General features: G+C 43.4%; 1 protein-coding gene across 6 annotated transcripts in view; it reads left to right on the top strand.

Moving 5' to 3' along the window:
* Positions 1-26,955, top strand: part of LOC144599650 (uncharacterized) — a 39,815-nt gene that overhangs the window by 5,878 nt on the left and 6,982 nt on the right. For 3 of the 6 annotated variants that reach the window (XR_013548019.1, XM_078410810.1, XM_078410811.1), the window contains exons 4-28: positions 1,455-1,570; positions 2,649-2,737; positions 4,658-4,789; positions 6,779-6,874; positions 7,522-7,659; positions 9,352-9,393; positions 9,785-9,991; positions 10,978-11,124; positions 11,230-11,341; positions 11,446-11,477; positions 12,951-13,097; positions 13,203-13,314; positions 13,419-13,450; positions 14,924-15,070; positions 15,176-15,287; positions 15,392-15,423; positions 16,897-17,043; positions 17,149-17,260; positions 17,365-17,396; positions 20,722-20,845; positions 20,950-20,981; positions 21,491-21,637; positions 21,743-21,854; positions 21,959-21,990; positions 26,629-26,754. Coding sequence is in view for 5 of the 6 variants with exons in the window: in XM_078410810.1 (XP_078266936.1) it covers positions 1,455-1,570; positions 2,649-2,737; positions 4,658-4,789; positions 6,779-6,874; positions 7,522-7,659; positions 9,352-9,393; positions 9,785-9,991; positions 10,978-11,124; positions 11,230-11,341; positions 11,446-11,477; positions 12,951-13,097; positions 13,203-13,314; positions 13,419-13,450; positions 14,924-15,070; positions 15,176-15,287; positions 15,392-15,423; positions 16,897-17,043; positions 17,149-17,260; positions 17,365-17,396; positions 20,722-20,845; positions 20,950-20,981; positions 21,491-21,637; positions 21,743-21,854; positions 21,959-21,990; positions 26,629-26,754 (2,557 nt within the window). In the remaining variant the exon portion in view is untranslated. Of the gene's footprint in view, positions 1-1,454; positions 1,571-2,648; positions 2,738-4,657; positions 4,790-6,778; positions 6,875-7,521; positions 7,660-9,351; positions 9,394-9,784; positions 9,992-10,977; positions 11,125-11,229; positions 11,342-11,445; positions 11,478-12,950; positions 13,098-13,202; positions 13,315-13,418; positions 13,451-14,923; positions 15,071-15,175; positions 15,288-15,391; positions 15,424-16,896; positions 17,044-17,148; positions 17,261-17,364; positions 17,397-20,721; positions 20,846-20,949; positions 20,982-21,490; positions 21,638-21,742; positions 21,855-21,958; positions 21,991-26,628; positions 26,755-26,955 lie in introns of those variants that run through there. The other 3 variants (XM_078410812.1, XM_078410813.1, XM_078410814.1) reach the window with 3 other exon arrangements.

Raw genomic sequence — 26,955 nt, 5'->3', positions numbered from 1 at the left:
GTGCTGTAACTCTAAAGTCTAAAGAATTGATCATTTACAACAGCTGTGTTTTTTTTTGCTTGTTCATTATTCAATCCTGATTGGCAAACTACATTTAAAAAATGGATGTAGAAATTAGAAAGATGAAAATTATTTGATCGTTACAAGATTATTTTGAAATTAAAATATGTATGGGATAGATATTCTGAGTTTAGTTCTTTTCACAGAAGGCACAGTTTATTCAAAGATTGAAGGTGGGGATTTCTACTTGTCATTGAACTCCAGGTTTCCAAGTCTGAGGAAGGATCTCGACCCAAAATATCACCCATTCCTTCTATCCAGAGATGCTGCCTGTCCCGCTGAGTTACTCCAACATTTTGTGTCTACCTTCAATGTAAACCAGCGTCTGCAATTCCTTCCTACACACTTCAGGTTTTCTATGTGAGGTTAATATTTAGTGTTAGCTGAATCAGGTTTTTCAAATTTTTGGTTTCAGGGGGAAAGAGGAGTCTGGAGGTAACTTTTTCACACTAAGAGTGGTGGGTGTATGGAGCGAGCTGCCTGGGGAGGTAGTTGAGGCAGGGACTATTGCAACATTTAAGAAACAATTAGACAGGTAGATGGATAGGACATGTTTGGATGGGTATGGGCCAAACACAGGCAGGTGGGACAAGTGTAGATGGGACATGTTGGCCAGCATGGGCAAGTTGGACAGGGGCATGTTTCTGTGCTCTATGACTCTAAACCAGTTTGGGGCTTGATATGCAAACTACTCTGCATATGCCTAAAATACACTTGCAACGTTCTGAATGTGGCAGGCAAAGGGAGTCATGCCAAACATTTGCACGTACAGGTGTTGGAAATAATTAAAAACAAATCTATACCTGTGGCTTTGAAACCAAGGGTCCATTGCCAAGGGTCAATGTCATGGGTCTAAGCTGCACTGCCACAGTGTTCAGGTTGAAAAATGTAACATGTGGTTTTCACGTTATGGAATCATACATTAGAAAATTAGAATGCCAATTTCAAACTGTAACATAAGAGAATCAATATCCATGAGGATGCACAAAGTATTCTATCACGCGAAGTGGGATACCATCCAAAAAATTAGCCCCTTCATTTAAAGTCTGAGGAAGGGTCCTGACCTGTAACATCGCCTATCCATTCCCATCGCATTAGCTGTCTGACCCACTGAGTTCCTCCAGCACTTTGGTTTTGCACCAAATTCTAGCATTTGCTGTTCCTTGTGTCTCTATTAAAGATGTTTTCTACCTATCTTGCAGCCCCTTAACTACCTGGAAGCTCGTATAAGAGGTGTTGCAAGTTTTTGCACTTTCAATTTGAGAATTGAAGCATGAAATTTAATTCCTTGAAGTTTTATGTGCCCAAGTAGTTATTCCTGTTTTAAATATGATTGCTATTTATTCGGAGGCTAAAATCAATTTTGAAATTACCTATTTCATTTTGTTTTCCAGATCACAAAGTCCAGATCTTTTCATTGTTGCGCTGAAAGAATTGTTTAAACAATTAACAAGTGAACAGACTAACTCCGTGTGTACAAAAAAGTTGACCACCTGTTTGCAATTAGATGGTAAGCACGAGATAAGTCAGTGCTTTCATCAGCTAGCAGCTCTTTTATATTTTAAAAAGTGTTTTTCCAATTGTTTGAATTGTGTCTATTGATCTATTTACAATTAAGTTGGTCCATGAGTGGAGCCAGTATTGTAGAGTCACGAAGGAAGGGCAAATCCAAAGCCTAAAAGTTCAATCATATATTATCAATACTGTAGGGGTGTACATGTTTATGGGCGTGAAATTACAATTACGAGTCATGGCCTTACAATTGCCATGGTAGCACAGTTGTTAAAACATTGGACATGTAATTCAGAGACCTGAGTTCAAATTCCAAATATGCAGAATTTAAATTGTTTCATTTGGAAGACAAACCCAGCCAGTTTCACGGATAATATCCACAAAAGCTACTGGTTGTCTTAAAAATCCATCCAGATTACTAATGTTCTTTAGAGGAAGAACACTGCCATTCTAGCTTACATATGGCCCCATTATGTGATGGACTTTGATGTGATGGGTCTTAAAATAGCTTAGATCAGTTCTGTGATTATGTGATGGACTCTTAAAATGGCATAGATCAGTTCAAGATCAGTTCGGAATGGGCAATAAATGGGCAGAAAAATGCTTGCAAATTAATTGTACATTCATGGAAGCATGGGGGGAAAAAAACCTTTTGGTAACACCATTGCTCTGCAAAGCTGATTTGGTGCTCACCTAGATGGTATTATAGATAGCGACGATGGTTTTGAAAATTGACTGCAGGGCAAGTTGATGGTTAGTGCAGTCACAATGGGGCCGGAGAGATTTCTACAAAAAACATAGAAAATATTTGAGGTTGACAATCTTCCATCACAATTTGGCGAAAGATCGTCAACATGAAATGTCACCTCTATTTTCCTTTCTCCACAGAGGTTGTTTGACCTGCTGAGTATTCCCAGCATTTCTTTGGTTATTTATGCAATTCATATTTTACAATTAATCCTCAAGAAAATATAATCTACTGTTATCTGTACTTACCAGGAAATCGATGCTAATGTTTTTAAGGTATTTGTTAAACTTGCATGCTCACTTCAACATTTTTGAACAATTTTGTAAAGTTTCCAAACAGAACGATATTGAAGTATGTTTCCGTAATCTGATGAGCAACCTGAGCACCAGAATGGACGAGGAGAACAATATTCTGAAGGTAAGATTGATCCGTGGTTGTACTCGACATAATTAGCTTTTAAACGTGCCTCTGTTTAGAGTCATAGAGTGATACAGCGTGCCCAACATGCCCACACCTGCCAACATGTCCCGGTTACATGAGTCCCTCCTGCTTGTGTTTGGTCCATATCCCTCCAAACCATGCACCTGTCTAACTTTCTTAAGCATTGGGACAGTCCCAGCATCAACTACCTCCCCTGGCAGCTTGTTCCATACACCCACCATCCTCTGTGTGAAAAAGTTACCCATCAAATTCCTATTAAATATATTCCCCTTCACTTTAAACTTGGGTCCTCTGGTCCTTGATTCACCTGGTTCTGGTTGATTACTACGCAAACACCTCATAAGTGGTTATCTCGCACAGTTTGGAGTGAGTAGATGAGTGATTAAATTTTGAAGTGGGCCTTTATGACCAGGTTGAGGAGATTTAGTTGCTCAATCCCCTTATTAAATGACTGAACATCAGGAGCGGCACGTGTGATGGGTGGTAACATATTCTATTCCCTTATCATCCTTGGGTAAAGGGAATATTGGTAGCAAAGTTTATTTAAATTTAGCAAGTTGATGATGTAGGGACCAGTATTTTGTCTTGTTTCATGGCGGTTGGTGCTCTGGGATGAGGGAAGATTTGATGGCGTGATTTTGTGAATCTCCTTGTAAATGGCAATAATCTTAGCCTGGTTCTGCGGAGCTCTAGGGTACCTATCCAAGAGAAGTCAGCATATTATGCATAGATAACATAATAAACAAAAAAAAAACAATGAATTAAAAACCCTTTTTATTGCTAAAAACTGGCAGTCCTTCATGCAACCAAGACAGTTCATAGTTTAGTTTATGTTTGTAGATCTCAAGAGTCTGGTGGTTCTTGGGTGGAAGCAGTTCATGAACCTGGAAGTCACAGTTTCAGACTCCAATACCATCCTCCTGGTGGCAGGATTGAAATGAGAGCATCCCCTACAATTGCCTCTCCTTCAATGAGCTCAAATCTCCATGTGCGGTACACACCATGGGTGCAGAATATCCGATCTTCCTCTGGGTTAGCATACCCCATCCATGCTCCACTGAATGATTTGGTACTGAAATGCATGCTTGGCGACATGAGGAAGGAAATACAGATAGTTGACCAATATGTCTCGATCAGTACAGTTAAAGTTCCTCTGATCGTTTTTATTACTTACCTGATGAAAAATTAGCACCTCCATCAAACCATTAGTTCATTTCCATGTGCCCAAACCCTGAAAGACACCTACATCCATCCCATCAGTCACTTCTGTAATCCTCAGAACAATTTTCATCACTAGGCAATGGTTGAAGCTTTGACGTATTGGTAGGCTCAGAGTCATCTAGGCTCAGACTCACAGAGAGAACAATAACAGACCACTTCTCACCTTTGCGCCAAACTCCATGTGAAGTTCCGTATGGGGCTAAATAAGATTGATTGAAAGGTGCAGCATGGAAACGGGCCCTTCGGCCCACTGAGTTCACACTGACCATAGCTCACCCGTTCGCACTAGTTCTATGTTATCCCACTTTCGCGGCCCCTTGCTACACGCTAGAGTTAATTTACGGAGGCCAATTAACCTACAAACCCGCATGTCTGGGATGTGGGAGGAAACCGGAGCTACCGGAGGAAACCACATTGTCACAGGGAGAATGTGCAAACTCCACATGGACAGCACCAAGGTCAGGATCAAACCGGGGCCTTTGGTCCTGTGAGGCAGCAGCTCTACAGCTGCGCCACTGTGCCACAAGCACGGACAAGGCGTTTGTTCACAAGTAATTTTATTCCTTAATAAATTTTATAATGTGATTTTTAAAATATTGTTTTTCTTTTCAGTATTATTAAATTCCTACTCATGGACCATAAGCTCAATTTTCTTCATTGTCTTGTGTCTTTCAGATTTATCAGGTCACGATGGTTCACTCAATTATGTGTTCAAAATGCAAGGAACCGTTGGACAACGAGAATCTTTTCCTTGATATACCTCTATCTATGTGTTCAGCTAATACTTTTGTAAAGTTTAAATGTATGGTAAGTTTAAAAAGTGCAAGTCAAATATGTTGAACATTTGGAGTTTCCCAGCAGTTATGCTGGAAAATGTAATCAATGACCTGCACGAGTTTAGACTTGGAAAAAGTCCAAATACTGTAGTGAGTAAAATTTTAATGGAAAGGAACAGATCATGAGAAATCAGTAGGTAGACACAAAATGCTGGAGTAACTCAGCGGGACAGGCAGCATCGCTGGAGAGAAGGAATGGGTGATGTTTTGGGTTGAGACCCTTCTTCAGACTAATGTCAGAGAAGTGGGCGGGACACAGATAGAATGTATTCGGAGACAGTAAGACTAGTGGGAGAACTGGGAAGGGGAGGGGATGGAGAGAGAGGGAAATCAAGGGCTATTTGAAGTTGAAGAAGTCAATGTTTATACCTCTGAGGTGTAAACTACCCAAGTGAAATATGACGTGCTGTTCCTCCAACTTGTGCTGAGCCTCTCTCTGATAATGGAGGAAGCCCAGAACAGAAAGGTCAGATTGGGAATGGGAGGGGGAGTTAAAGTGCTGAGCAACTGAGAGATCAGGTAGCTTAAGGTGTTGAGCGAAACGATCGCCGAGCCTGTGCTTGGTCTTGCGATCGTTTCACTGAACACCTCCGCTCAGTCCTCCAGTCTAATTCTATGATATTGGGGGTAGGGTATTGACATGGATAGAGAATTGGTTGGCATACAGGAAGCAAAGAGTAGGAATAAACGGGTCCTTATCAGAATGGCAGGCAGTGGCGAGTGGAGTGCCGCAAGACTCGGTCAGTGCTGGGGCCACAACAATTTACAAAAAAAAATTAATGATTTGGATGATGGAATTAGAAGTAACACTAGCAAGTTTGCAGATGACACAAAGCTGGGTGGCATTGTGAACTGTGAAGAGGATGTTAGGAGGATGCAGGATGACTTGGAAAGGTTGCGTGAGTGGGCAGATGCATGGCAGATGCAGTATAATGTAGATAAATGTGAGGTTATCCACCTTGGCGGCATAAACAAGGAGGCAGATTATTGTCTCAATGGCGTCAGATTAGGTAAAGGGGAGGTGCAATGAGTCCTGGGTGTCCTTGTGCACCAGTCACTGAAGGTAAGCGTGCAGGTACAGCAGGCAGTGAAGAAAGCTAATGGCATCTTGGCCTTCATAACAAGAGGATATGAATATAGGAGCAAAGAGGTCCTTCTGCAGTTGTATGAGACCACATCTGGGTATTGTATACAGTTTTGGTCTAATTTGAGGAAGGACGTCCTTGCTATTGAGGCACTGCAGCGTATTGAGGCACTGCAGCGTAGGTTAACGAGGTTAATCCCTTGGATGGCGGGACTGTCATATGAGGAAAGATTGGAAAGACTGCGCTTGTATTCACTGGAGTTTAGAAGGATGAGAGGGGATCTTATGGAGACGTATAAAATTATAAAAGGACTGGACAAACTTGATGCAGGAAAAATGTTCCGAATGTTGGGGGAGTCCAGAAACATGGCCCACAGTCTAAGTATAAAGGGGAGGCCATTTCAAACTGAGGTGAGAAGAAAAATGTTGAACCAGAGAGTTGTGAATTTATGGAATTCTCTGCCACAGAAGGCTGTGGAGGCAAATTCACTGGATGAATTTAAAAGAGAGTTAGATAGAGCTCTAGGGGATAGTAGAATCAAGGGATATGGGGAGAAGGCAGGCACAGGTTACCGATTGTGAATGATCTGTCATGATCACAATGAGTGGTGGTGCTGGCTCGATGGGCTCCTCCTGCACCTATTTTCTATGTTTCTCTGTTTCTGGCCCTCCAGTCCCAGCAATGCCGTTTTCTGCACCCTCTCTGGGAAGAATCACAATCTTCCCATTTTATGGCAACCAAAACTACCCACAATACTCAAGCTGCAGTCTCAGCAACTTGTACACCCTTGGCATAATGTCTACTTCTTGTACTCAATGCCTCGTGTTTTACACATGTACAGGAACATTTCTATTCTGATCTGTTTCTTGGTAAAGGAAGAATCTCTTGGCGCGTTTTTGAGCGTGGAAACGATGGAAGGTGACAACAAATGTTATTGCGACGTCTGTGGGGAAAAGACTGAATCAACATCAGTAAGTTTTTTTGAATTGGTCATCCTGGTATTTCTAATTCTTCATTACCTGTTCAAGGTGAAATCAGTTCTTAGCCCTTAGTTATTGCTGGATGTGAGCACAGTGTCTTCACTGGCAGGGTCTGTGTAACCACAGCATGCAGGTTCATTTGCAATATATTCTCATAAATTCATAAGTTATCAGAGCAGCATTAGGCCATTTGGCCCATCAAATCTACTCCACCATTCCAAACTCCACCATTCAATCATGACTAATCTATCTTCCCCTCTCAATCCCATTCTCCTGCCTTTTTGACACCCACACTAATCAAGAATCTATCAATCTCTGCCTTAAAAATATCCATTGACTTGACCTCCACAGCCTTCTGTGGCAATGAATTCCTCGGATTCCCCACGTTCTGACGAAAGGAATTCCTCTTCATTTCCTTCCTAAAGGTACGTCCTTTTATTCTGAGGCTATAGCCTCTGGTCCTAGACTCTCCCACTAGTTGACAACATCCTCTCCACACCCACTCAATCTAGGCCAAGGATATATAATACAAAGTGGTGGACGGTTGGGACATTTGAAATGCGACCATTTATTCAAATTTCTGCCTTGTGTTGATGAAACAGTAAAAAAAAGGTTAATCTCCACCTTGCATTTTGCAGAGATATTATTTTAAGAAGTTGCCACAAATTCTTACATTTCAACTAAAACGATTTGAATTTGACTACAACTATATGCAATATCGGAAAATTAATGATTGCATTAATCTTCCATCAGATTTGAAATTTAAAAAATCTCAGGTAAGATGCTTGTCATTAGTGCTTTTATCTATATACTAAAACTCTCGTTTGTTATCTTATTTGTGACTGAACTTCAGCCAAAACGGTACACGATATCGCGACAATTTTAGGCCCACCTTACTCACAATTGTCACTTTAGTGATAATGCAAGTAGATTTATTGAAATCGGTGTTATATTTTTAACTTTAACATTTTAAAGTTTAAAAGGAGGGGAAGGGAGGGGGAAAGGGGGAGTGGGGGAGAGGGGAGAAGGGAGAGGGGAGGGGGGGGGGAGAAGGGAGAGGGGAGGGGGGGGGAAGGACAGGGTCCTGCACCAATGCACGAGAGGTTTGGGCCCAACGGGTCCACTTTGTCTGGTTTTAGTTAAAAATAGCAATGAGTTTTAATTTATGGCGCATTCCGCAATAGTGCCATTTACATTAGGCATTTGTGCTGTGATTTACAGAACCGGAGGGGCTTAAAAGCATTCCCTGTAGTAACTGCTAGCAACATTCATTTATTTAAAACACAGACTTTTAATTTTCTACATTATCTCACTGAGGTCGCTAACTCTCACTCAATTTTGTTGTTCTTCCATTCCTTGTTTTTGCATTGTTTGAGATTGTAGCATGTAATATATTATGCAGAGACAAGCTTCAATATTACGCCAAAAAGTTACACCGTCCAGGTCTTTTGAGTTTTCACTGGGTTTTTAGTTTAGGCATGTTTGGCAAGATGTTTGAACAGGGGTCAATGTCTGTGGCTCTGATGCATTGAGTGGTAGATAGCTCTAGATACTCTGATTAATCCAGCCTGCCTCCCACAAGTATGATACCTAGACAATACAGTCATTATTTTCTTCACTTTTACTAAAACTATGCCATCTCTGGGAGAGGTGATAAAGAACCGACTGGTGTCACCAATGGATTGTGTGGTTTCAGGTTTTGGGCTCTGCAGTCTATGTCTGTGTCAAGGAGTGTTAAAACAGCAAATACATGGAACTGTGACTTCAAGTTGGTACTTCCCAGCATTTGGCAGCTTAATTGCACGAATAACATATATTTCTGGTGTAACACTATTGGCATAGTGTTGGAATCTTTTATGCAATGTGCATCTGTTTATCCTGTCTAAAAGGAAAAGGACCAAACTGGCAGTATGGTGGCGCAGCAGTAGAGTTGCTGCCTTACAGTGCCAGGGTCCTGGGTTCGACCCTGACTGCGGGTGCTGTCTGTATGGAGTTTGTACGTTCTCCCCGTGACCTGCATGGGTTTTCTCCAGGAGCTCCGGTTTCCTCCCACACTCCAAAGACATACGGGTTTGTAGGTTAATTGGCTAGGTAAAATTGTAACTTGTCCCTAGTGTGTGCAGGACACCGTTAGTGTGCGGGGAACGCTGGTCAGCGCTGACTCGGTGGGCCGAAGGGCCTGTTTCCGTACTGTTTCTCTAAACTAAAAACTAAACTAAACGAAGCTGCTTTCAAAATCATATTCTATCAAAGACTGAACTGTGTTGAGTTGCTCGTATTAAACTCATGCAAGATCAGTGACTGCTGGCTGCATCCATCAAAACATTGAAGTCAACAGAACCATGTACATCTGCGACATGATGACATGATCAGCTGCTGTTATCTTTAGTCATCAGGGATAAAGATCTCCCCTGGTAAGTGCAATCATATTAGTTTCATTGTTTAACAGCAGGTCTTTTTTTGCTTAGGTTGACTACAACGAATGGGGTCTAAAATTACCAGTGAACAAGGTAGGAAATGCATAAATGCATTAATTTTGCTGGAGTTTATGTCTCAGTTACTGTGTATCTTTTCTCCGTTATTTGGTTCAATGGCACTTTATTATCACATGTACCTAGTTACAGTGAAATTGTTTTTTCCAAACAGTTCGGTAACAATCACACAGTACATGAGGTACAATTATATTTAAGTATAAGAATGTCAGAATAGTAGATTGCACTGCTGTAAATTTCTGGTGTCTTGTACCCTTCAAGTTGTGAGTTGTTTAAAAATGTTCGTCTTAACTTGCCGCAAAGGCCAGTTGTTCTGGCGGCGGCACTGGGTTGGAGTTGAAAGGATCAGCCTGGCCAGGCAATATGTTGATGTTCTCCACTGCTGTTCCACTACTCTATGCCACTGCAGGCCGCGTCCGATCCATTTGGAGCAGGGCCCTATCTAATGGAGCCCCAGGCTGCTGCAGGGCCTCTGACGGACCACCCCGCCAACTCCTCCAACGGGACGTATCGACGTACGAACACGCCATCCCTCGCCTCACACGGCCACATCTCAGCCGCCGAGCTCCAGGGTGTCTCCTGCAGTGGACTGCGGAACCCCCAAAGGGCACAGGAGGTAAGTCCCCAGCCCACTCACCAGCACCATTGTTTTCCTCTGCCTGCTGCCGCTGCCACCTTGGTGACAATATCATAATCAGAAAAACTATGTGTGACTGTGCAAGACTGGTTTATTGGTGAGTGTAGATGGCGTCAGTCAGAGAAAGATTCTACAGAGGACAAGGTACGGAGGCAGAAAATGCTGACCAAGATTCAGGGCCCTTTTACCTTTTTGAAATCATTTATAGTTCCTGGCCTAGTTCATCCTTTCTCCCACAGTAACCAGTTGAATGCATATTTCAATCCAACAATCAATCATTCAATCGCATGGTTGCTTCATAGTGAATCAATGGCACTAAAGTGGAATAAGACTTCTTCTCTCAGCTCACTCTCATGCAAATTGCTGATCTGCTGCCTGCCTCCTTCAGGTTTTTTTTAACGTTCTTTCCCAGATAATGACTTATTGCAAATTGTATTTGAATCTCTGCAACCAAACTTTGTCTTGCCTGCTTCCATTTTACTAATCCAGTTCTATCGGGAGCATCTCCATCACTGGATTAGCTTCCTCTAGAATCTCAAAGATGTATTCTTGATCTTATTTATTGTCTATTGGCATGATCATGTGTTGACATGCCTGTTGCTTCTGCATGTGTGTTAATGCTCAATTTCTACCTCCTCTCTGAATGACAATTCCTCGATTGCATCTGACGGACTACATGTCTGAAACGCAATGGCAAAATGAACCACAATTTCCCTCAGCTAAGCGTTGGGGGCCGATCTGGCAATCTGAATGGTAAACTAAATGAATGGCTTTGACACGTTTCAATTTTGACTTGGGGTTCAATTATGCTGCAGCAATGTGCATAAAGTGCCGAAAACCCTCTTGTTCATAGTCCAGGCAAACCAGGGAGAAGGTAGGACCACTCAAGGATAAAGGAAGGAATTAGTGTTTGGAGTCTGTGGATGTAGGCGTGGTACAAGTATTTTGCATTTGCTTTCACCAAGGAGAAGGACATGGAGGACAGCGATATCAGTGTGGACAATCCTGATGTGCAAGGGCAGTTTAAGATTACGAAGGAGGAGGTGTTGACGAGGAATATGGTGGATAAAAACCCAGGACCTGATGGGATCCATCGCATGCAATTGAGTGAGGTAAGAGAGGAGATTGCGGGAACATTGATCTTTGCATCGTCTCCAGCCACAGGCAACAGCAACTCTATTCCTTTGATAAACAATTGATATCCTGCTCTCTTCCAGGAAAATAATTCTGGGAATAACTACAGTTTTGGGGCCATGGGACAAGGGCAAACTTTGCAATGGCAGGAAGAATATTCTGTGAATGATGAAGAGAGAACAACTGAGGCTCCAGGTTTGTTAGAATCACAGTGCAAGGGGCTTGCTTGATCTCGTGTGAATGTAATTATGGGGCTTTCAAAAACTCTTCTGATATGTTTATTTCATTCTCTCTTTTAGGTCAGTCAGAACAAGATTCTCCAGATGACAAGGTAAGGAAGCAGACCTGCGGGTCAAATCCCAAAGACATGCGGGTCTGGCGTTCCTATGTAAAATGATCTTAAACGGTCCGGAGTTAATATTAGTGTGGGATAACATGGAACTGGTGTAAATGGCTGATCAACGGTCAGCATGGATTCGGCGTGCCAAAGGGCCTGTTTCCGTGATGTATATTTTAATCCAACAAGCAAACAATCAATCCCATATTTGCCTCATAGTTAATTGCACTGAAGTGGATTAAGATTTCCATCAGCCCACTCTCATGTAAATTGCTGATCTGCTTCCAGCCTCCTTCAGCTTTTCTTTTTAATAATCTTTCCCTGTCAATAACTTATTGCAATATGTATTTAAACATGTGCAACCAAATTCTGCCTTGCCTGGTTCCATACGCCATCCCTCGCCTCACACGGCCACACCTCAGCCGCCGAGCTCCAGGGTGCCTCCTGCAGCCTCCTGCAGAACCCCCAAAGGGCACAGGAGGTAAGTCCCCAGCCCACTCACCAGCACCATTGTTTTCCTCTGCCTGCTGCCGCTGCCACCTTGGTGACAATATCATAATCAGAAAAACTATGTGTGACTGTGCAAGACTGGTTTATTGGTGAGTGTAGATGGCGTCAGTCAGAGAAAGATTCTACAGAGGACAAGGTACGGAGGCAGAAAATGCTGACCAAGATTCAGGGCCCTTTTACCTTTTTGAAATCATTTATAGTTCCTGGCCTAGTTCATCCTTTCTCCCACAGTAACCAGTTGAATGCATATTTCAATCCAACAATCAATCATTCAATCGCATGGTTGCTTCATAGTGAATCAATGGCACTAAAGTGGAATAAGACTTCTTCTCTCAGCTCACTCTCATGCAAATTGCTGATCTGCTGCCTGCCTCCTTCAGGTTTTTTTTAACGTTCTTTCCCAGATAATGACTTATTGCAAATTGTATTTGAATCTCTGCAACCAAACTTTGTCTTGCCTGCTTCCATTTTACTAATCCAGTTCTATCGGGAGCATCTCCATCACTGGATTAGCTTCCTCTAGAATCTCAAAGATGTATTCTTGATCTTATTTATTGTCTATTGGCATGATCATGTGTTGACATGCCTGTTGCTTCTGCATGTGTGTTAATGCTCAATTTCTACCTCCTCTCTGAATGACAATTCCTCGATTGCATCTGACGGACTACATGTCTGAAACGCAATGGCAAAATGAACCACAATTTCCCTCAGCTAAGCGTTGGGGGCCGATCTGGCAATCTGAATGGTAAACTAAATGAATGGCTTTGACACGTTTCAATTTTGACTTGGGGTTCAATTATGCTGCAGCAATGTGCATAAAGTGCCGAAAACCCTCTTGTTCATAGTCCAGGCAAACCAGGGAGAAGGTAGGACCACTCAAGGATAAAGGAAGGAATTAGTGTTTGGAGTCTGTGGATGTAGGCGTGGTACAAGTATTTTGCATTTGCTTTCACCAAGGAGAAGGACATGGAGGACAGCGATATCAGTGTGGACAATCCTGATGTGCAAGGGCAGTTTAAGATTACGAAGGAGGAGGTGTTGACGAGGAATATGGTGGATAAAAACCCAGGACCTGATGGGATCCATCGCATGCAATTGAGTGAGGTAAGAGAGGAGATTGCGGGAACATTGATCTTTGCATCGTCTCCAGCCACAGGCAACAGCAACTCTATTCCTTTGATAAACAATTGATATCCTGCTCTCTTCCAGGAAAATAATTCTGGGAATAACTACAGTTTTGGGGCCATGGGACAAGGGCAAACTTTGCAATGGCAGGAAGAATATTCTGTGAATGATGAAGAGAGAACAACTGAGGCTCCAGGTTTGTTAGAATCACAGTGCAAGGGGCTTGCTTGATCTCGTGTGAATGTAATTATGGGGCTTTCAAAAACTCTTCTGATATGTTTATTTCATTCTCTCTTTTAGGTCAGTCAGAACAAGATTCTCCAGATGACAAGGTAAGGAAGCAGACCTGCGGGTCAAATCCCAAAGACATGCGGGTCTGGCGTTCCTATGTAAAATGATCTTAAACGGTCCGGAGTTAATATTAGTGTGGGATAACATGGAACTGGTGTAAATGGCTGATCAACGGTCAGCATGGATTCGGCGTGCCAAAGGGCCTGTTTCCGTGATGTATATTTTAATCCAACAAGCAAACAATCAATCCCATATTTGCCTCATAGTTAATTGCACTGAAGTGGATTAAAATTTCCATCAGCCCACTCTCATGTAAATTGCTGATCTGCTTCCAGCCTCCTTCAGCTTTTCTTTTTAATAATCTTTCCCTGTCAATAACTTATTGCAATATGTATTTAAACATGTGCAACCAAATTCTGCCTTGCCTGGTTCCATACGCCATCCCTCGCCTCACACGGCCACACCTCAGCCGCCGAGCTCCAGGGTGCCTCCTGCAGCCTCCTGCAGAACCCCCAAAGGGCACAGGAGGTAAGTCCCCAGCCCACTCACCAGCACCATTGTTTTCCTCTGCCTGCTGCCGCTGCCACCTTGGTGACAATATCATAATCAGAAAAACTATGTGTGACTGTGCAAGACTGGTTTATTGGTGAGTGTAGATGGCGTCAGTCAGAGAAAGATTCTACAGAGGACAAGGTACGGAGGCAGAAAATGCTGACCAAGATTCAGGGCCCTTTTACCTTTTTGAAATCATTTATAGTTCCTGGCCTAGTTCATCCTTTCTCCCACAGTAACCAGTTGAATGCATATTTCAATCCAACAATCAATCATTCAATCGCATGGTTGCTTCATAGTGAATCAATGGCACTAAAGTGGAATAAGACTTCTTCTCTCAGCTCACTCTCATGCAAATTGCTGATCTGCTGCCTGCCTCCTTCAGGTTTTTTTTAACGTTCTTTCCCAGATAATGACTTATTGCAAATTGTATTTGAATCTCTGCAACCAAACTTTGTCTTGCCTGCTTCCATTTTACTAATCCAGTTCTATCGGGAGCATCTCCATCACTGGATTAGCTTCCTCTAGAATCTCAAAGATGTATTCTTGATCTTATTTATTGTCTATTGGCATGATCATGTGTTGACATGCCTGTTGCTTCTGCATGTGTGTTAATGCTCAATTTCTACCTCCTCTCTGAATGACAATTCCTCGATTGCATCTGACGGACTACATGTCTGAAACGCAATGGCAAAATGAACCACAATTTCCCTCAGCTAAGCGTTGGGGGCCGATCTGGCAATCTGAATGGTAAACTAAATGAATGGCTTTGACACGTTTCAATTTTGACTTGGGGTTCAATTATGCTGCAGCAATGTGCATAAAGTGCCGAAAACCCTCTTGTTCATAGTCCAGGCAAACCAGGGAGAAGGTAGGACCACTCAAGGATAAAGGAAGGAATTAGTGTTTGGAGTCTGTGGATGTAGGCGTGGTACAAGTATTTTGCATTTGCTTTCACCAAGGAGAAGGACATGGAGGACAGCGATATCAGTGTGGACAATCCTGATGTGCAAGGGCAGTTTAAGATTACGAAGGAGGAGGTGTTGACGAGGAATATGGTGGATAAAAACCCAGGACCTGATGGGATCCATCGCATGCAATTGAGTGAGGTAAGAGAGGAGATTGCGGGAACATTGATCTTTGCATCGTCTCCAGCCACAGGCAACAGCAACTCTATTCCTTTGATAAACAATTGATATCCTGCTCTCTTCCAGGAAAATAATTCTGGGAATAACTACAGTTTTGGGGCCATGGGACAAGGGCAAACTTTGCAATGGCAGGAAGAATATTCTGTGAATGATGAAGAGAGAACAACTGAGGCTCCAGGTTTGTTAGAATCACAGTGCAAGGGGCTTGCTTGATCTCGTGTGAATGTAATTATGGGGCTTTCAAAAACTCTTCTGATATGTTTATTTCATTCTCTCTTTTAGGTCAGTCAGAACAAGATTCTCCAGATGACAAGGTAAGGAAGCAGACCTGCGGGTCAAATCCCAAAGACATGCGGGTCTGGCGTTCCTATGTAAAATGATCTTAAACGGTCCGGAGTTAATATTAGTGTGGGATAACATGGAACTGGTGTAAATGGCTGATCAACGGTCAGCATGGATTCGGCGTGCCAAAGGGCCTGTTTCCGTGATGTATATTTTAATCCAACAAGCAAACAATCAATCCCATATTTGCCTCATAGTTAATTGCACTGAAGTGGATTAAGATTTCCATCAGCCCACTCTCATGTAAATTGCTGATCTGCTTCCAGCCTCCTTCAGCTTTTCTTTTTAATAATCTTTCCCTGTCAATAACTTATTGCAATATGTATTTAAACATGTGCAACCAAATTCTGCCTTGCCTGGTTCCATACGCCATCCCTCGCCTCACACGGCCACACCTCAGCCGCCGAGCTCCAGGGTGCCTCCTGCAGCCTCCTGCAGAACCCCCAAAGGGCACAGGAGGTAAGTCCCCAGCCCACTCACCAGCACCATTGTTTTCCTCTGCCTGCTGCCGCTGCCACCTTGGTGACAATATCATAATCAGAAAAACTATGTGTGACTGTGCAAGACTGGTTTATTGGTGAGTGTAGATGGCGTCAGTCAGAGAAAGATTCTACAGAGGACAAGGTACGGAGGCAGAAAATGCTGACCAAGATTCAGGGCCCTTTTACCTTTTTGAAATCATTTATAGTTCCTGGCCTAGTTCATCCTTTCTCCCACAGTAACCAGTTGAATGCATATTTCAATCCAACAATCAATCATTCAATCGCATGGTTGCTTCATAGTGAATCAATGGCACTAAAGTGGAATAAGACTTCTTCTCTCAGCTCACTCTCATGCAAATTGCTGATCTGCTGCCTGCCTCCTTCAGGTTTTTTTTAACGTTCTTTCCCAGATAATGACTTATTGCAAATTGTATTTGAATCTCTGCAACCAAACTTTGTCTTGCCTGCTTCCATTTTACTAATCCAGTTCTATCGGGAGCATCTCCATCACTGGATTAGCTTCCTCTAGAATCTCAAAGATGTATTCTTGATCTTATTTATTGTCTATTGGCATGATCATGTGTTGACATGCCTGTTGCTTCTGCATGTGTGTTAATGCTCAATTTCTACCTCCTCTCTGAATGACAATTCCTCGATTGCATCTGACGGACTACATGTCTGAAACGCAATGGCAAAATGAACCACAATTTCCCTCAGCTAAGCGTTGGGGGCCGATCTGGCAATCTGAATGGTAAACTAAATGAATGGCTTTGACACGTTTCAATTTTGACTTGGGGTTCAATTATGCTGCAGCAATGTGCATAAAGTGCCGAAAACCCTCTTGTTCATAGTCCAGGCAAACCAGGGAGAAGGTAGGACCACTCAAGGATAAAGGAAGGAATTAGTGTTTGGAGTCTGTGGATGTAGGCGTGGTACAAGTATTTTGCATTTGCTTTCACCAAGGAGAAGGACATGGAGGACAGCGATATCAGTGTGGACAATCCTGATGTGCAAGGGCAGTTTAAGATTACGAAGGAGGAGGTGTTGACGAGGAATATGGTGGATAAAAACCCAGGACCTGATGGGATCCATCGCATGCAATTGAGTGAGGTAAGAGAGGAGATTGCGGGAACATTGATCTTTGCATCGTCTCCAGCCACAGGCAACAGCAACTCTATTCCTTTGATAAACAATTGATATCCTGCTCTCTTCCAGGAAAATAATTCTGGGAATAACTACAGTTTTGGGGCCATGGGACAAGGGCAAACTTTGCAATGGCAGGAAGAATATTCTGTGAATGATGAAGAGAGAACAACTGAGGCTCCAGGTTTGTTAGAATCACAGTGCAAGGGGCTTGCTTGATCTCGTGTGAATGTAATTATGGGGCTTTCAAAAACTCTTCTGATATGTTTATTTCATTCTCTCTTTTAGGTCAGTCAGAACAAGATTCTCCAGATGACAAGGTAAGGAAGCAGACCTGCGGGTCAAATCCCAAAGACATGCGGGTCTGGCGTTCCTATGTAAAATGATCTTAAACGGTCCGGAGTTAATATTAGTGTGGGATAACATGGAACTGGTGTAAATGGCTGATCAACGGTCAGCATGGATTCGGCGTGCCAAAGGGCCTGTTTCCGTGATGTATATTTTAATCCAACAAGCAAACAATCAATCCCATATTTGCCTCATAGTTAATTGCACTGAAGTGGATTAAGATTTCCATCAGCCCACTCTCATGTAAATTGCTGATCTGCTTCCAGCCTCCTTCAGCTTTTCTTTTTAATAATCTTTCCCTGTCAATAACTTATTGCAATATGTATTTAAACATGTGCAACCAAATTCTGCCTTGCCTGGTTCCATACGCCATCCCTCGCCTCACACGGCCACACCTCAGCCGCCGAGCTCCAGGGTGCCTCCTGCAGCCTCCTGCAGAACCCCCAAAGGGCACAGGAGGTAAGTCCCCAGCCCACTCACCAGCACCATTGTTTTCCTCTGCCTGCTGCCGCTGCCACCTTGGTGACAATATCATAATCAGAAAAACTATGTGTGACTGTGCAGGACTGGTTTATTGGTGAGTGTAGATGGCGTCAGTCAGAGCAAGATTCTACAGAGGACAAGGTATGGAGGCAGAAAATGCTGACCAAGATTCAGGGCCCTTTTACCTTTTTGAAATCATTTATAGTTCCTGGCCTAATTCATCCTTTCTCCCACAGTAACCAGTTGAATGAAATCCACCTGTGCCTAACGAATTCAATAAGCCTTGTGGAAATTCCCTCCTGAGAAGTGATACTATAAAAAATCATTGCAGATACACAATGAAAGGAATCTTGACTGCTGACATCCTGGGAGTCATAGTGGCACAGGTGGTAGAGCTGCTGCCTCACAGCTTCAGAGACCCGGGGTCGATCCAGTCCTTGGTTGCTGTCTGTGTACAGTTTGCACATTCCCCCTGTGAGCTTGTGGGTTTCGTATGGGTGCTCTGCCTTCCTACCACATCCCAAAGACTTGTAGGTTAATTAGCCTCTGTAAATTGCCCCTAAACTGTAAGGAGTGAGTATTTATGCGGGATAACAGAGGACTGGCGCAAATGGGTGATCAATGGTCAGCATGGACTCGGTGTGCCAAAGGGCCTGTTTATGTGCTGCATATTTCAATCCACAATCAATCATTCAATCCCATGGTTGCTTCATAGTCAATCAATGGCACTAAAGTGGATTAAGACTTCTCTCAGCCCACTCTCATGCAAATTGCTGATCATCTGCCTGCCTCCTTCAGTTTTTTTAACGTTCTTTCCCAGTCAATGACTTATTGTGTTCTTTCCCAGACAATGACTTATTGCAACTGTATTTGAATCTCTGCAACCAAACTTTGTCTTGCCTGCTTCCATTTTACTAATCCAGTTCTATCGGGAGCATCTCCATCACTGGATTAGCTTCCTCTAGAATCTCAAAGATGTATTCTTGATCTTATTTATTGTCTATTGGCATGATCATGTGTTGACATGCCTCTTGTTTCTGCATGTGTTTTCATGCTCAATTTCTACCTCCTCTCTGAATGACAACTCCCCGATTGTCTCTGACGGACCACATGTCTGAAACGCAATGGCAAAATGAGCCACAATTTCCCTCAGCTAAGCATTAGGGGCCGATCTGGCAATCTGAATGGTAAACTAAATGAATGGCTTTGACATGTTTCAATTTTGACTTGGGGTTCAATTATGCTGCAGTAATGTGCATAATGTGCTGAAAACCCTCTTGTTCATAGTCAAGGGAAACCAAGGAGAAGGTAGGACCACTCAAGGATAAAGGAAGGAATTAGTGTTTGGAGTCTGTGGATGTAGGCGTGGTACAAGTATTTTGCATTTGCTTTCACCAAGGAGAAGTTCATGGAGGACAGCGAGAACAGTGTGGACAATCCACATAGGAGATTGGTGGGCAAAATTAGAGCACATAGTATTGGAGTAGGGTACTGACATGGATAGAAAGTTGGTTGACAGACAGAAAGCAAAGAGTGGGGATAAATGGGTCCCTTTCAGAATGGCAGGCAGCGACTAGTGGGGTACCGCAAGGCTCGGTGTTGGGACCGCAGCTATTTACAATATACATCAATGACTTGGATGAAGGGATTAAAAGTACCATTAGCAAATTTGCCGATGATACAAAGCTAGGTGGCAGTGTGAACTGTGAGGAAGATGCTATGAGGTTGCAGGGTGACTTGGACAGGTTGTGTGAGTGGGCGGATGCATGGCAGATGCAGTTTAATGTAGATAAGTGTGAGGTTATCCACTTTGGTGGTAAGAATAGGAAGGCAGATTATTATCTGAATGGTGTCAAGTTAGGAAAAGGGGATGTACAACGTGATCTGGGTGTCTTAGTGCATCAGTCACTGAAAGGAAGCATGCAGGTACAGCAGGCAGTGAAGAAAGCCAATGGAATGTTGGCCTTCATAACAAGAGGAGTTGAGTATAGGAGCAAAGAGGTCCTTCTGCAGTTGTACAGGGCCCTAATGAGACCGCACCTGGAGTAGTGTGTGCAGTTTTGATCTCCAAATTTGAGGAAGGATATTCTTGCTATTGAGGGCGTGCAGCGTAGGTTTACTAGGTTAATTCCCGGATTGGCGGGACTGTCATATGTTGAAAGACTGGAGCGACTAGGTTTGTATACACTGGAATTTAGAAGGATGAGAGGGGATCTTATCGAAACGTATAAAATTATTAAGGGGTTGGACACTTTAGAGGCAGGAAACATGTTCCCAATGTTGGGGGAGTCCAGAATCAGGGGCCACAGTTTAAGAATAAGGGGTAGGCCATTTAGAACAGAGATGAGGAAAAACTTTTTTAGTCAGAGAGTTGTGAATCTGTGGAATTCTCTGCCTCAGAGGGCAGTGGAGGCCAATTCTCTGAATACATTCAAGAGAGAGTTAGATAGAGCTCTTAAGGATAGCGGAGTCAGGGGGTATGGGGAGAAGGCAGGAACGGGGTACTGATTGAGAATGATCAGCCATGATCACATTGAATGGCGGTGCTGGCTCAAAGGGCCGAATGGCCTTCTCCTGCACCTATTTTCTATTGTCTATTGTCCTGATGTGCAAGGGCAGTTTGAGATTATGAAGGAGGAGGTGTTAACAAGCATTAAGGTGGTTAAAAACCCAGGACCTGATGGGATCCATCGCACGCAATTGAGTGAGGTAAGAGAGGAGATTGCGGGAGCATTGATCTTTGCATCGTCTCCAGCCACAGGCAACAGCAACGCTATTCCTTTGATAAACAATTGATATCATGCTCTCTTCCAGGAGAATAATTCTGGGAATAACTACAGTTTTGGGGCCATGGAACAAGGGCAAAGTGAGCTTTCAACTCTGCAAAGGCAGGAAGAATATTCTGTGAATGATGAAGAGAGAACAACTGAGGCTCCAGGTTTGTTAGAATCACAGTGCAAGGGGCTTGCTTGATCTCGTGTGAATGTAATTATGGGGCTTTCAAAAACTCTTCTGATGTGTTTATTTCATTCTCTCTTTTAGGTCAGTCAGAACAAGATTCTCCAGATGACAAGGTAAGGAAGCAGACCAAAGACATGCGGGTCTGGCATTCCTATGTAAATTGATCTTAAACTGTCCGGAGTTAATATTAGCGTGGGATAACATGGAACTGGTGTAAATGGCTGATCAACGGTCAGCATGTACTCGGTGTGCCAAAGGGCCTGTTTCCATGATGTATAGTTTAATCTACATCCTCTCTGAATGACAATTCCTCGATTGCATCTGACGGACTACATGTCTGAAACGCAATGGCAAAATGAACCACAATTTCCCTCAGCTAAGCGTTGGGGGCCGATCTGGCAATCTGAATGGTAAACTAAATGAATGGCTTTGACACGTTTCAATTTTGACTTGGGGTTCAATTATGCTGCAGCAATGTGCATAAAGTGCCGAAAACCCTCTTGTTCATAGTCCAGGCAAACCAGGGAGAAGGTAGGACCACTCAAGGATAAAGGAAGGAATTAGTGTTTGGAGTCTGTGGATGTAGGCGTGGTACAAGTATTTTGCATTTGCTTTCACCAAGGAGAAGGACATGAACAACAGCGATATCAGTGTGGACAATCCTGATGTGCAAGGGCAGTTTAAGATTACGAAGGAGGAGGTGTTGACGAGGAATATGGTGGATAAAAACCCAGGACCTGATGGGATCCATCGCATGCAATTGAGTGAGGTAAGAGAGGAGATTGCGGGAACATTGATCTTTGCATCGTCTCCAGCCACAGGCAACAGCAACTCTATTCCTTTGATAAACAATTGATATCCTGCTCTCTTCCAGGAAAATAATTCTGGGAATAACTACAGTTTTGGGGCCATGGGACAAGGGCAAACTTTGCAATGGCAGGAAGAATATTCTGTGAATGATGAAGAGAGAACAACTGAGGCTCCAGGTTTGTTAGAATCACAGTGCAAGGGGCTTGCTTGATCTCGTGTGAATGTAATTATGGGGCTTTCAAAAACTCTTCTGATATGTTTATTTCATTCTCTCTTTTAGGTCAGTCAGAACAAGATTCTCCAGATGACAAGGTAAGGAAGCAGACCTGCGGGTCAAATCCCAAAGACATGCGGGTCTGGTGTTCCTATGTAAAATGATCTTAAACGGTCCGGAGTTAATATTAGTGTGGGATAACATGGAACTGGTGTAAATGGCTGATCAACGGTCAGCATGGATTCGGCGTGCCAAAGGGCCTGTTTCCGTGATGTATATTTTAATCCAACAAGCAAACAATCAATCCCATATTTGCCTCATAGTTAATTGCACTGAAGTGGATTAAGATTTCCATCAGCCCACTCTCATGTAAATTGCTGATCTGCTTCCAGCCTCCTTCAGCTTTTCTTTTTAATAATCCTTCCCTGTCAATAACTTATTGCAATATGTATTTAAACATGTGCAACCAAATTCTGCCTTGCCTGGTTCCATACGTCATCCCTCGCCTCACACGGCCACACCTCAGCCGCCGAGCTCCAGGGTGCCTCCTGCAGCCTCCTGCAGAACCCCCAAAGGGCACAGGAGGTAAGTCCCCAGCCCACTCACCAGCACCATTGTTTTCCTCTGCCTGCTGCCGCTGCCACCTTGGTGACAATATCATAATCAGAAAAACTATGTGTGACTGTGCAGGACTGGTTTATTGGTGAGTGTAGATGGCGTCAGTCAGAGCAAGATTCTACAGAGGACAAGGTATGGAGGCAGAAAATGCTGACCAAGATTCAGGGCCCTTTTACCTTTTTGAAATCATTTATAGTTCCTGGCCTAATTCATCCTTTCTCCCACAGTAACCAGTTGAATGAAATCCACCTGTGCCTAACGAATTCAATAAGCTTTGTGGAAATTCCCTCCTGAGAAGTGATACTATAAAAAATCATTGCAGATACACAATGAAAGGAATCTTGACTGCTGACATCCTGGGAGTCATAGTGGCACAGGTGGTAGAGCTGCTGCCTCACAGCTTCAGAGACCCGGGGTCGATCCAGTCCTTGGTTGCTGTCTGTATACAGTTTGCACATTCCCCTTGTGAGCTTGTGGGTTTCGTATGGGTGCTCTGCCTTCCTACCACATCCCAAAGACTTGTAGGTTAATTAGCCTCTGTAAATTGCCCCTAAACTGTAAGGAGTGAGTATTTATGCGGGATAACAGAGGACTGGCGCAAATGGGCGATCAATGGTCAGCATGGACTCGGTGTGCCAAAGGGCCTGTTTATGTGCTGCATATTTCAATCCACAATCAATCATTCAATCCCATGGTTGCTTCATAGTCAATCAATGGCACTAAAGTGGATTAAGACTTCTCTCAGCCCACTCTCATGCAAATTGCTGATCATCTGCCTGCCTCCTTCAGTTTTTTTAACGTTCTTTCCCAGTCAATGACTTATTGTGTTCTTTCCCAGACAATGACTTATTGCAACTGTATTTGAATCTCTGCAACCAAACTTTGTCTTGCCTGCTTCCATTTTACTAATCCAGTTCTATCGGGAGCATCTCCATCACTGGATTAGCTTCCTCTAGAATCTCAAAGATGTATTCTTGATCTTATTTATTGTCTATTGGCATGATCATGTGTTGACATGCCTCTTGTTTCTGCATGTGTTTTCATGCTCAATTTCTACCTCCTCTCTGAATGACAACTCCCCGATTGTCTCTGACGGACCACATGTCTGAAACGCAATGGCAAAATGAGCCACAATTTCCCTCAGCTAAGCATTAGGGGCCGATCTGGCAATCTGAATGGTAAACTAAATGAATGGCTTTGACATGTTTCAATTTTGACTTGGGGTTCAATTATGCTGCAGCAATGTGCATAATGTGCTGAAAACCCTCTTGTTCATAGTCAAGGGAAACCAAGGAGAAGGTAGGACCACTCAAGGATAAAGGAAGGAATTAGTGTTTGGAGTCTGTGGATGTAGGCGTGGTACAAGTATTTTGCATTTGCTTTCACCAAGGAGAAGTTCATGGAGGACAGCGAGAACAGTGTGGACAATCCACATAGGAGATTGGTGGGCAAAATTAGAGCACATGGTATTGGAGGTAGGGTACTGACATGGATAGAAAGTTGGTTGACAGACAGAAAGCAAAGAGTGGGGATAAATGGGTCCCTTTCAGAATGGCAGGCAGCGACTAGTGGGGTACCGCAAGGCTCGGTGTTGGGACCGCAGCTATTTACAATATACATCAATGACTTGGATGAAGGGATTAAAAGTACCATTAGCAAATTTGCCGATGATACAAAGCTAGGTGGCAGTGTGAACTGTGAGGAAGATGCTATGAGGTTGCAGGGTGACTTGGACAGGTTGTGTGAGTGGGCGGATGCATGGCAGATGCAGTTTAATGTAGATAAGGCGGCACGGTAGCGCAGCGGTAGAGTTGCTGCTTTACAGCGAATGCAGCGCCGGAGACTCAGGTTCGATCCTGACTACGGGTGCTGCACTGTAAGGAGTTTGTACGTTCTCCCCGTGACCTGCGTGGGCTTTCTCCGAGATCTTCGGTTTCCTCCCACACTCCAAAGACGTACAGGTATGTAGGTTAATTGGCTGGGTAAATGTAAAAATTGTCCCTAGTAGGTGTAGGATAGTGTTAATGTGCGGGGATCGCTGGGCGGCACGGACTTGGTGGGCTGAAAAGGCCTGTTTCCGGCTGTATATATATGATATGATATGATATGAAGTGTGAGGTTATCCACTTTGGTGGTAAGAATAGGAAGGCAGATTATTATCTGAATGGTGTCAAGTTAGGAAAAGGGGATGTACAACGTGATCTGGGTGTCTTAGTGCATCAGTCACTGAAAGGAAGCATGCAGGTACAGCAGGCAGTGAAGAAAGCCAATGGAATGTTGGCCTTCATAACAAGAGGAGTTGAGTATAGGAGCAAAGAGGTCCTTCTGCAGTTGTACAGGGCCCTAATGAGACCGCACCTGGAGTACTGTGTGCAGTTTTGATCTCCAAATTTGAGGAAGGATATTCTTGCTATTGAGGGCGTGCAGCGTAGGTTTACTAGGTTAATTCCCGGAATGGCGGGACTGTCATATGTTGAAAGACTGGAGCGACTAGGTTTGTATACACTGGAATTTAGAAGGATGAGAGGGGATCTTATCGAAACGTATAAAATTATTAAGGGGTTGGACACTTTAGAGGCAGGAAACATGTTCCCAATGTTGGGGGAGTCCAGAATCAGGGGCCACAGTTTAAGAATAAGGGGTAGGCCATTTAGAACAGAGATGAGGAAAAACCTTTTTAGTCAGAGAGTTGTGAATCTGTGGAATTCTCTGCCTCAGAGGGCAGTGGAGGCCAATTCTCTGAATACATTCAAGAGAGAGTTAGATAGAGCTCTTAAGGATAGCGGAGATCAGGGGGTATGGGGAGAAGGCAGGAACGGGGTACTGATTGAGAATGATCAGTTAGCTGAGCTGAGTTTATCTTGGCATCATATGTGGGTCGAAGTCCTTTTCCTGCGATGCACTCCTCTGTGTTTTCTATGCTGTATTTCTCTGTCCACGTTGGACCAGCTAGTTAGCCTACTAGGTTAGCTACCAATGTCCTCAGATTCCCCCCAGGCAATAGCACTAAAGATGAGGGGGCAATAAATGAACGGACCAACGGTGTTGTATCGACCAAACATAATGGGGAGCGTTCATATGAGGAACATATAAAAATAAATATAAAAGGAAGAACATATAAAAGAGCCAATGATGTTTCACTGCTAGATTGACATTCTGCAATATAATTTATTCTTTCTCACTCACACTCAAAAGCATGTACATCTTTGGAGTGTGGATGGAAACTGAACAGCTTGGAGAAAACCCATGCGGTCACGGGAGAAAGTACAAACTCTGTACAGACAGCACCCGTAGTCAGGACCGAACCCGGGTCTCTGGTGCTGTAAGCACCGTAGAGTAGCAACTCTACCACTGCACCACAGTGCCGCCCATCCCAGCACTTCTACCTTCCCAGGTTTATAAGATCTTTTAGGTTGGTACCACACTTTTACGCAGGGTGGAAATGTCAAAGAATAAAGGGGAAATTTTAAATGAGATGTGCAGGGCAGTTTTTTTACACAAAAGTTGGTGGGTGCCTGGAACATGCTGCCGGGGGTGCTGGTGGAGGCAATCTGATGGAAGCTTTTAAGAGGCATTTAGATAGCAGAATATGGATTGTGTGCAGGCGGATGAGCTTATTTTATCTTGACATCATGTTTGGCACAGATGTTTTATAAATTCACAAGTTAACAAGTTATAGGAGTAGAATTAGGCCATTCGGCCCATCGTGGCTACTCCGTCATTCAATCATGGGTGATCTCTGCCTCCTAATCCCATTTTCCTGCCTTCTCCCCATCACCCATGACACCTGTTCTAATCAAGTTTCTCAATCTCTGCCTTAAAAATATCCACTGACTTGTCCTCCACAGCTCTCTGTGGCAATGAGTTCCACAGATTAACTACCCTGACTAAAGAAGTTCCTCCTCGCCCCCTTTCTAAAAGTGCGCCCTTTAATTCTGAGGCTATGACCTCTGGTGCTGGACTCTCCCACCAGTGGACACACCCCTTCTACATGCACTCTATCTATGCCTTTCATTATTCTGTAAGTATCAATGAGGTCCCCCCTCAACCTTCTAGACTATTGATAAGAAATGTATATAGCATGAAAAAAATAATGCTGTCTCATTTCTCTACTTTAGGAGAAAAAGTATGAACTATTTGCAATATGGCACCACCTTGGAAGTTATGGAGGCGGCCACTATTATGCTGAAATAAAATCGGGCTCTGGTGACTGGTACGCCTTTGATGATAGAGTTGTTGAAAAGGTAAAAATTATTCATGGAATGATAAATTGTCCAAAGCACTAATGGAAAGTCCGTTTCTCAATTGCAGGAAAGGACAGCTTAGAATCCAGAGCCAGACCATTTTCTTAGTTTCTGTCTGTAATAAAATTAAGTTCCTTCAAAAAGGATCAAAGTAACAGCTGAGTATGAATACGTGATTCAGTGCAGTAAGTGGATTAGGTG

Source organism: Rhinoraja longicauda, chromosome 13 (genome assembly GCF_053455715.1).
Source record: "Rhinoraja longicauda isolate Sanriku21f chromosome 13, sRhiLon1.1, whole genome shotgun sequence".
Taxonomy (NCBI): Eukaryota; Metazoa; Chordata; class Chondrichthyes; order Rajiformes; family Arhynchobatidae; genus Rhinoraja; species Rhinoraja longicauda.
The sequence above is the reverse complement of the archived record's forward strand: the minus strand, read 5'-3'. Positions and strand labels throughout refer to the sequence as shown.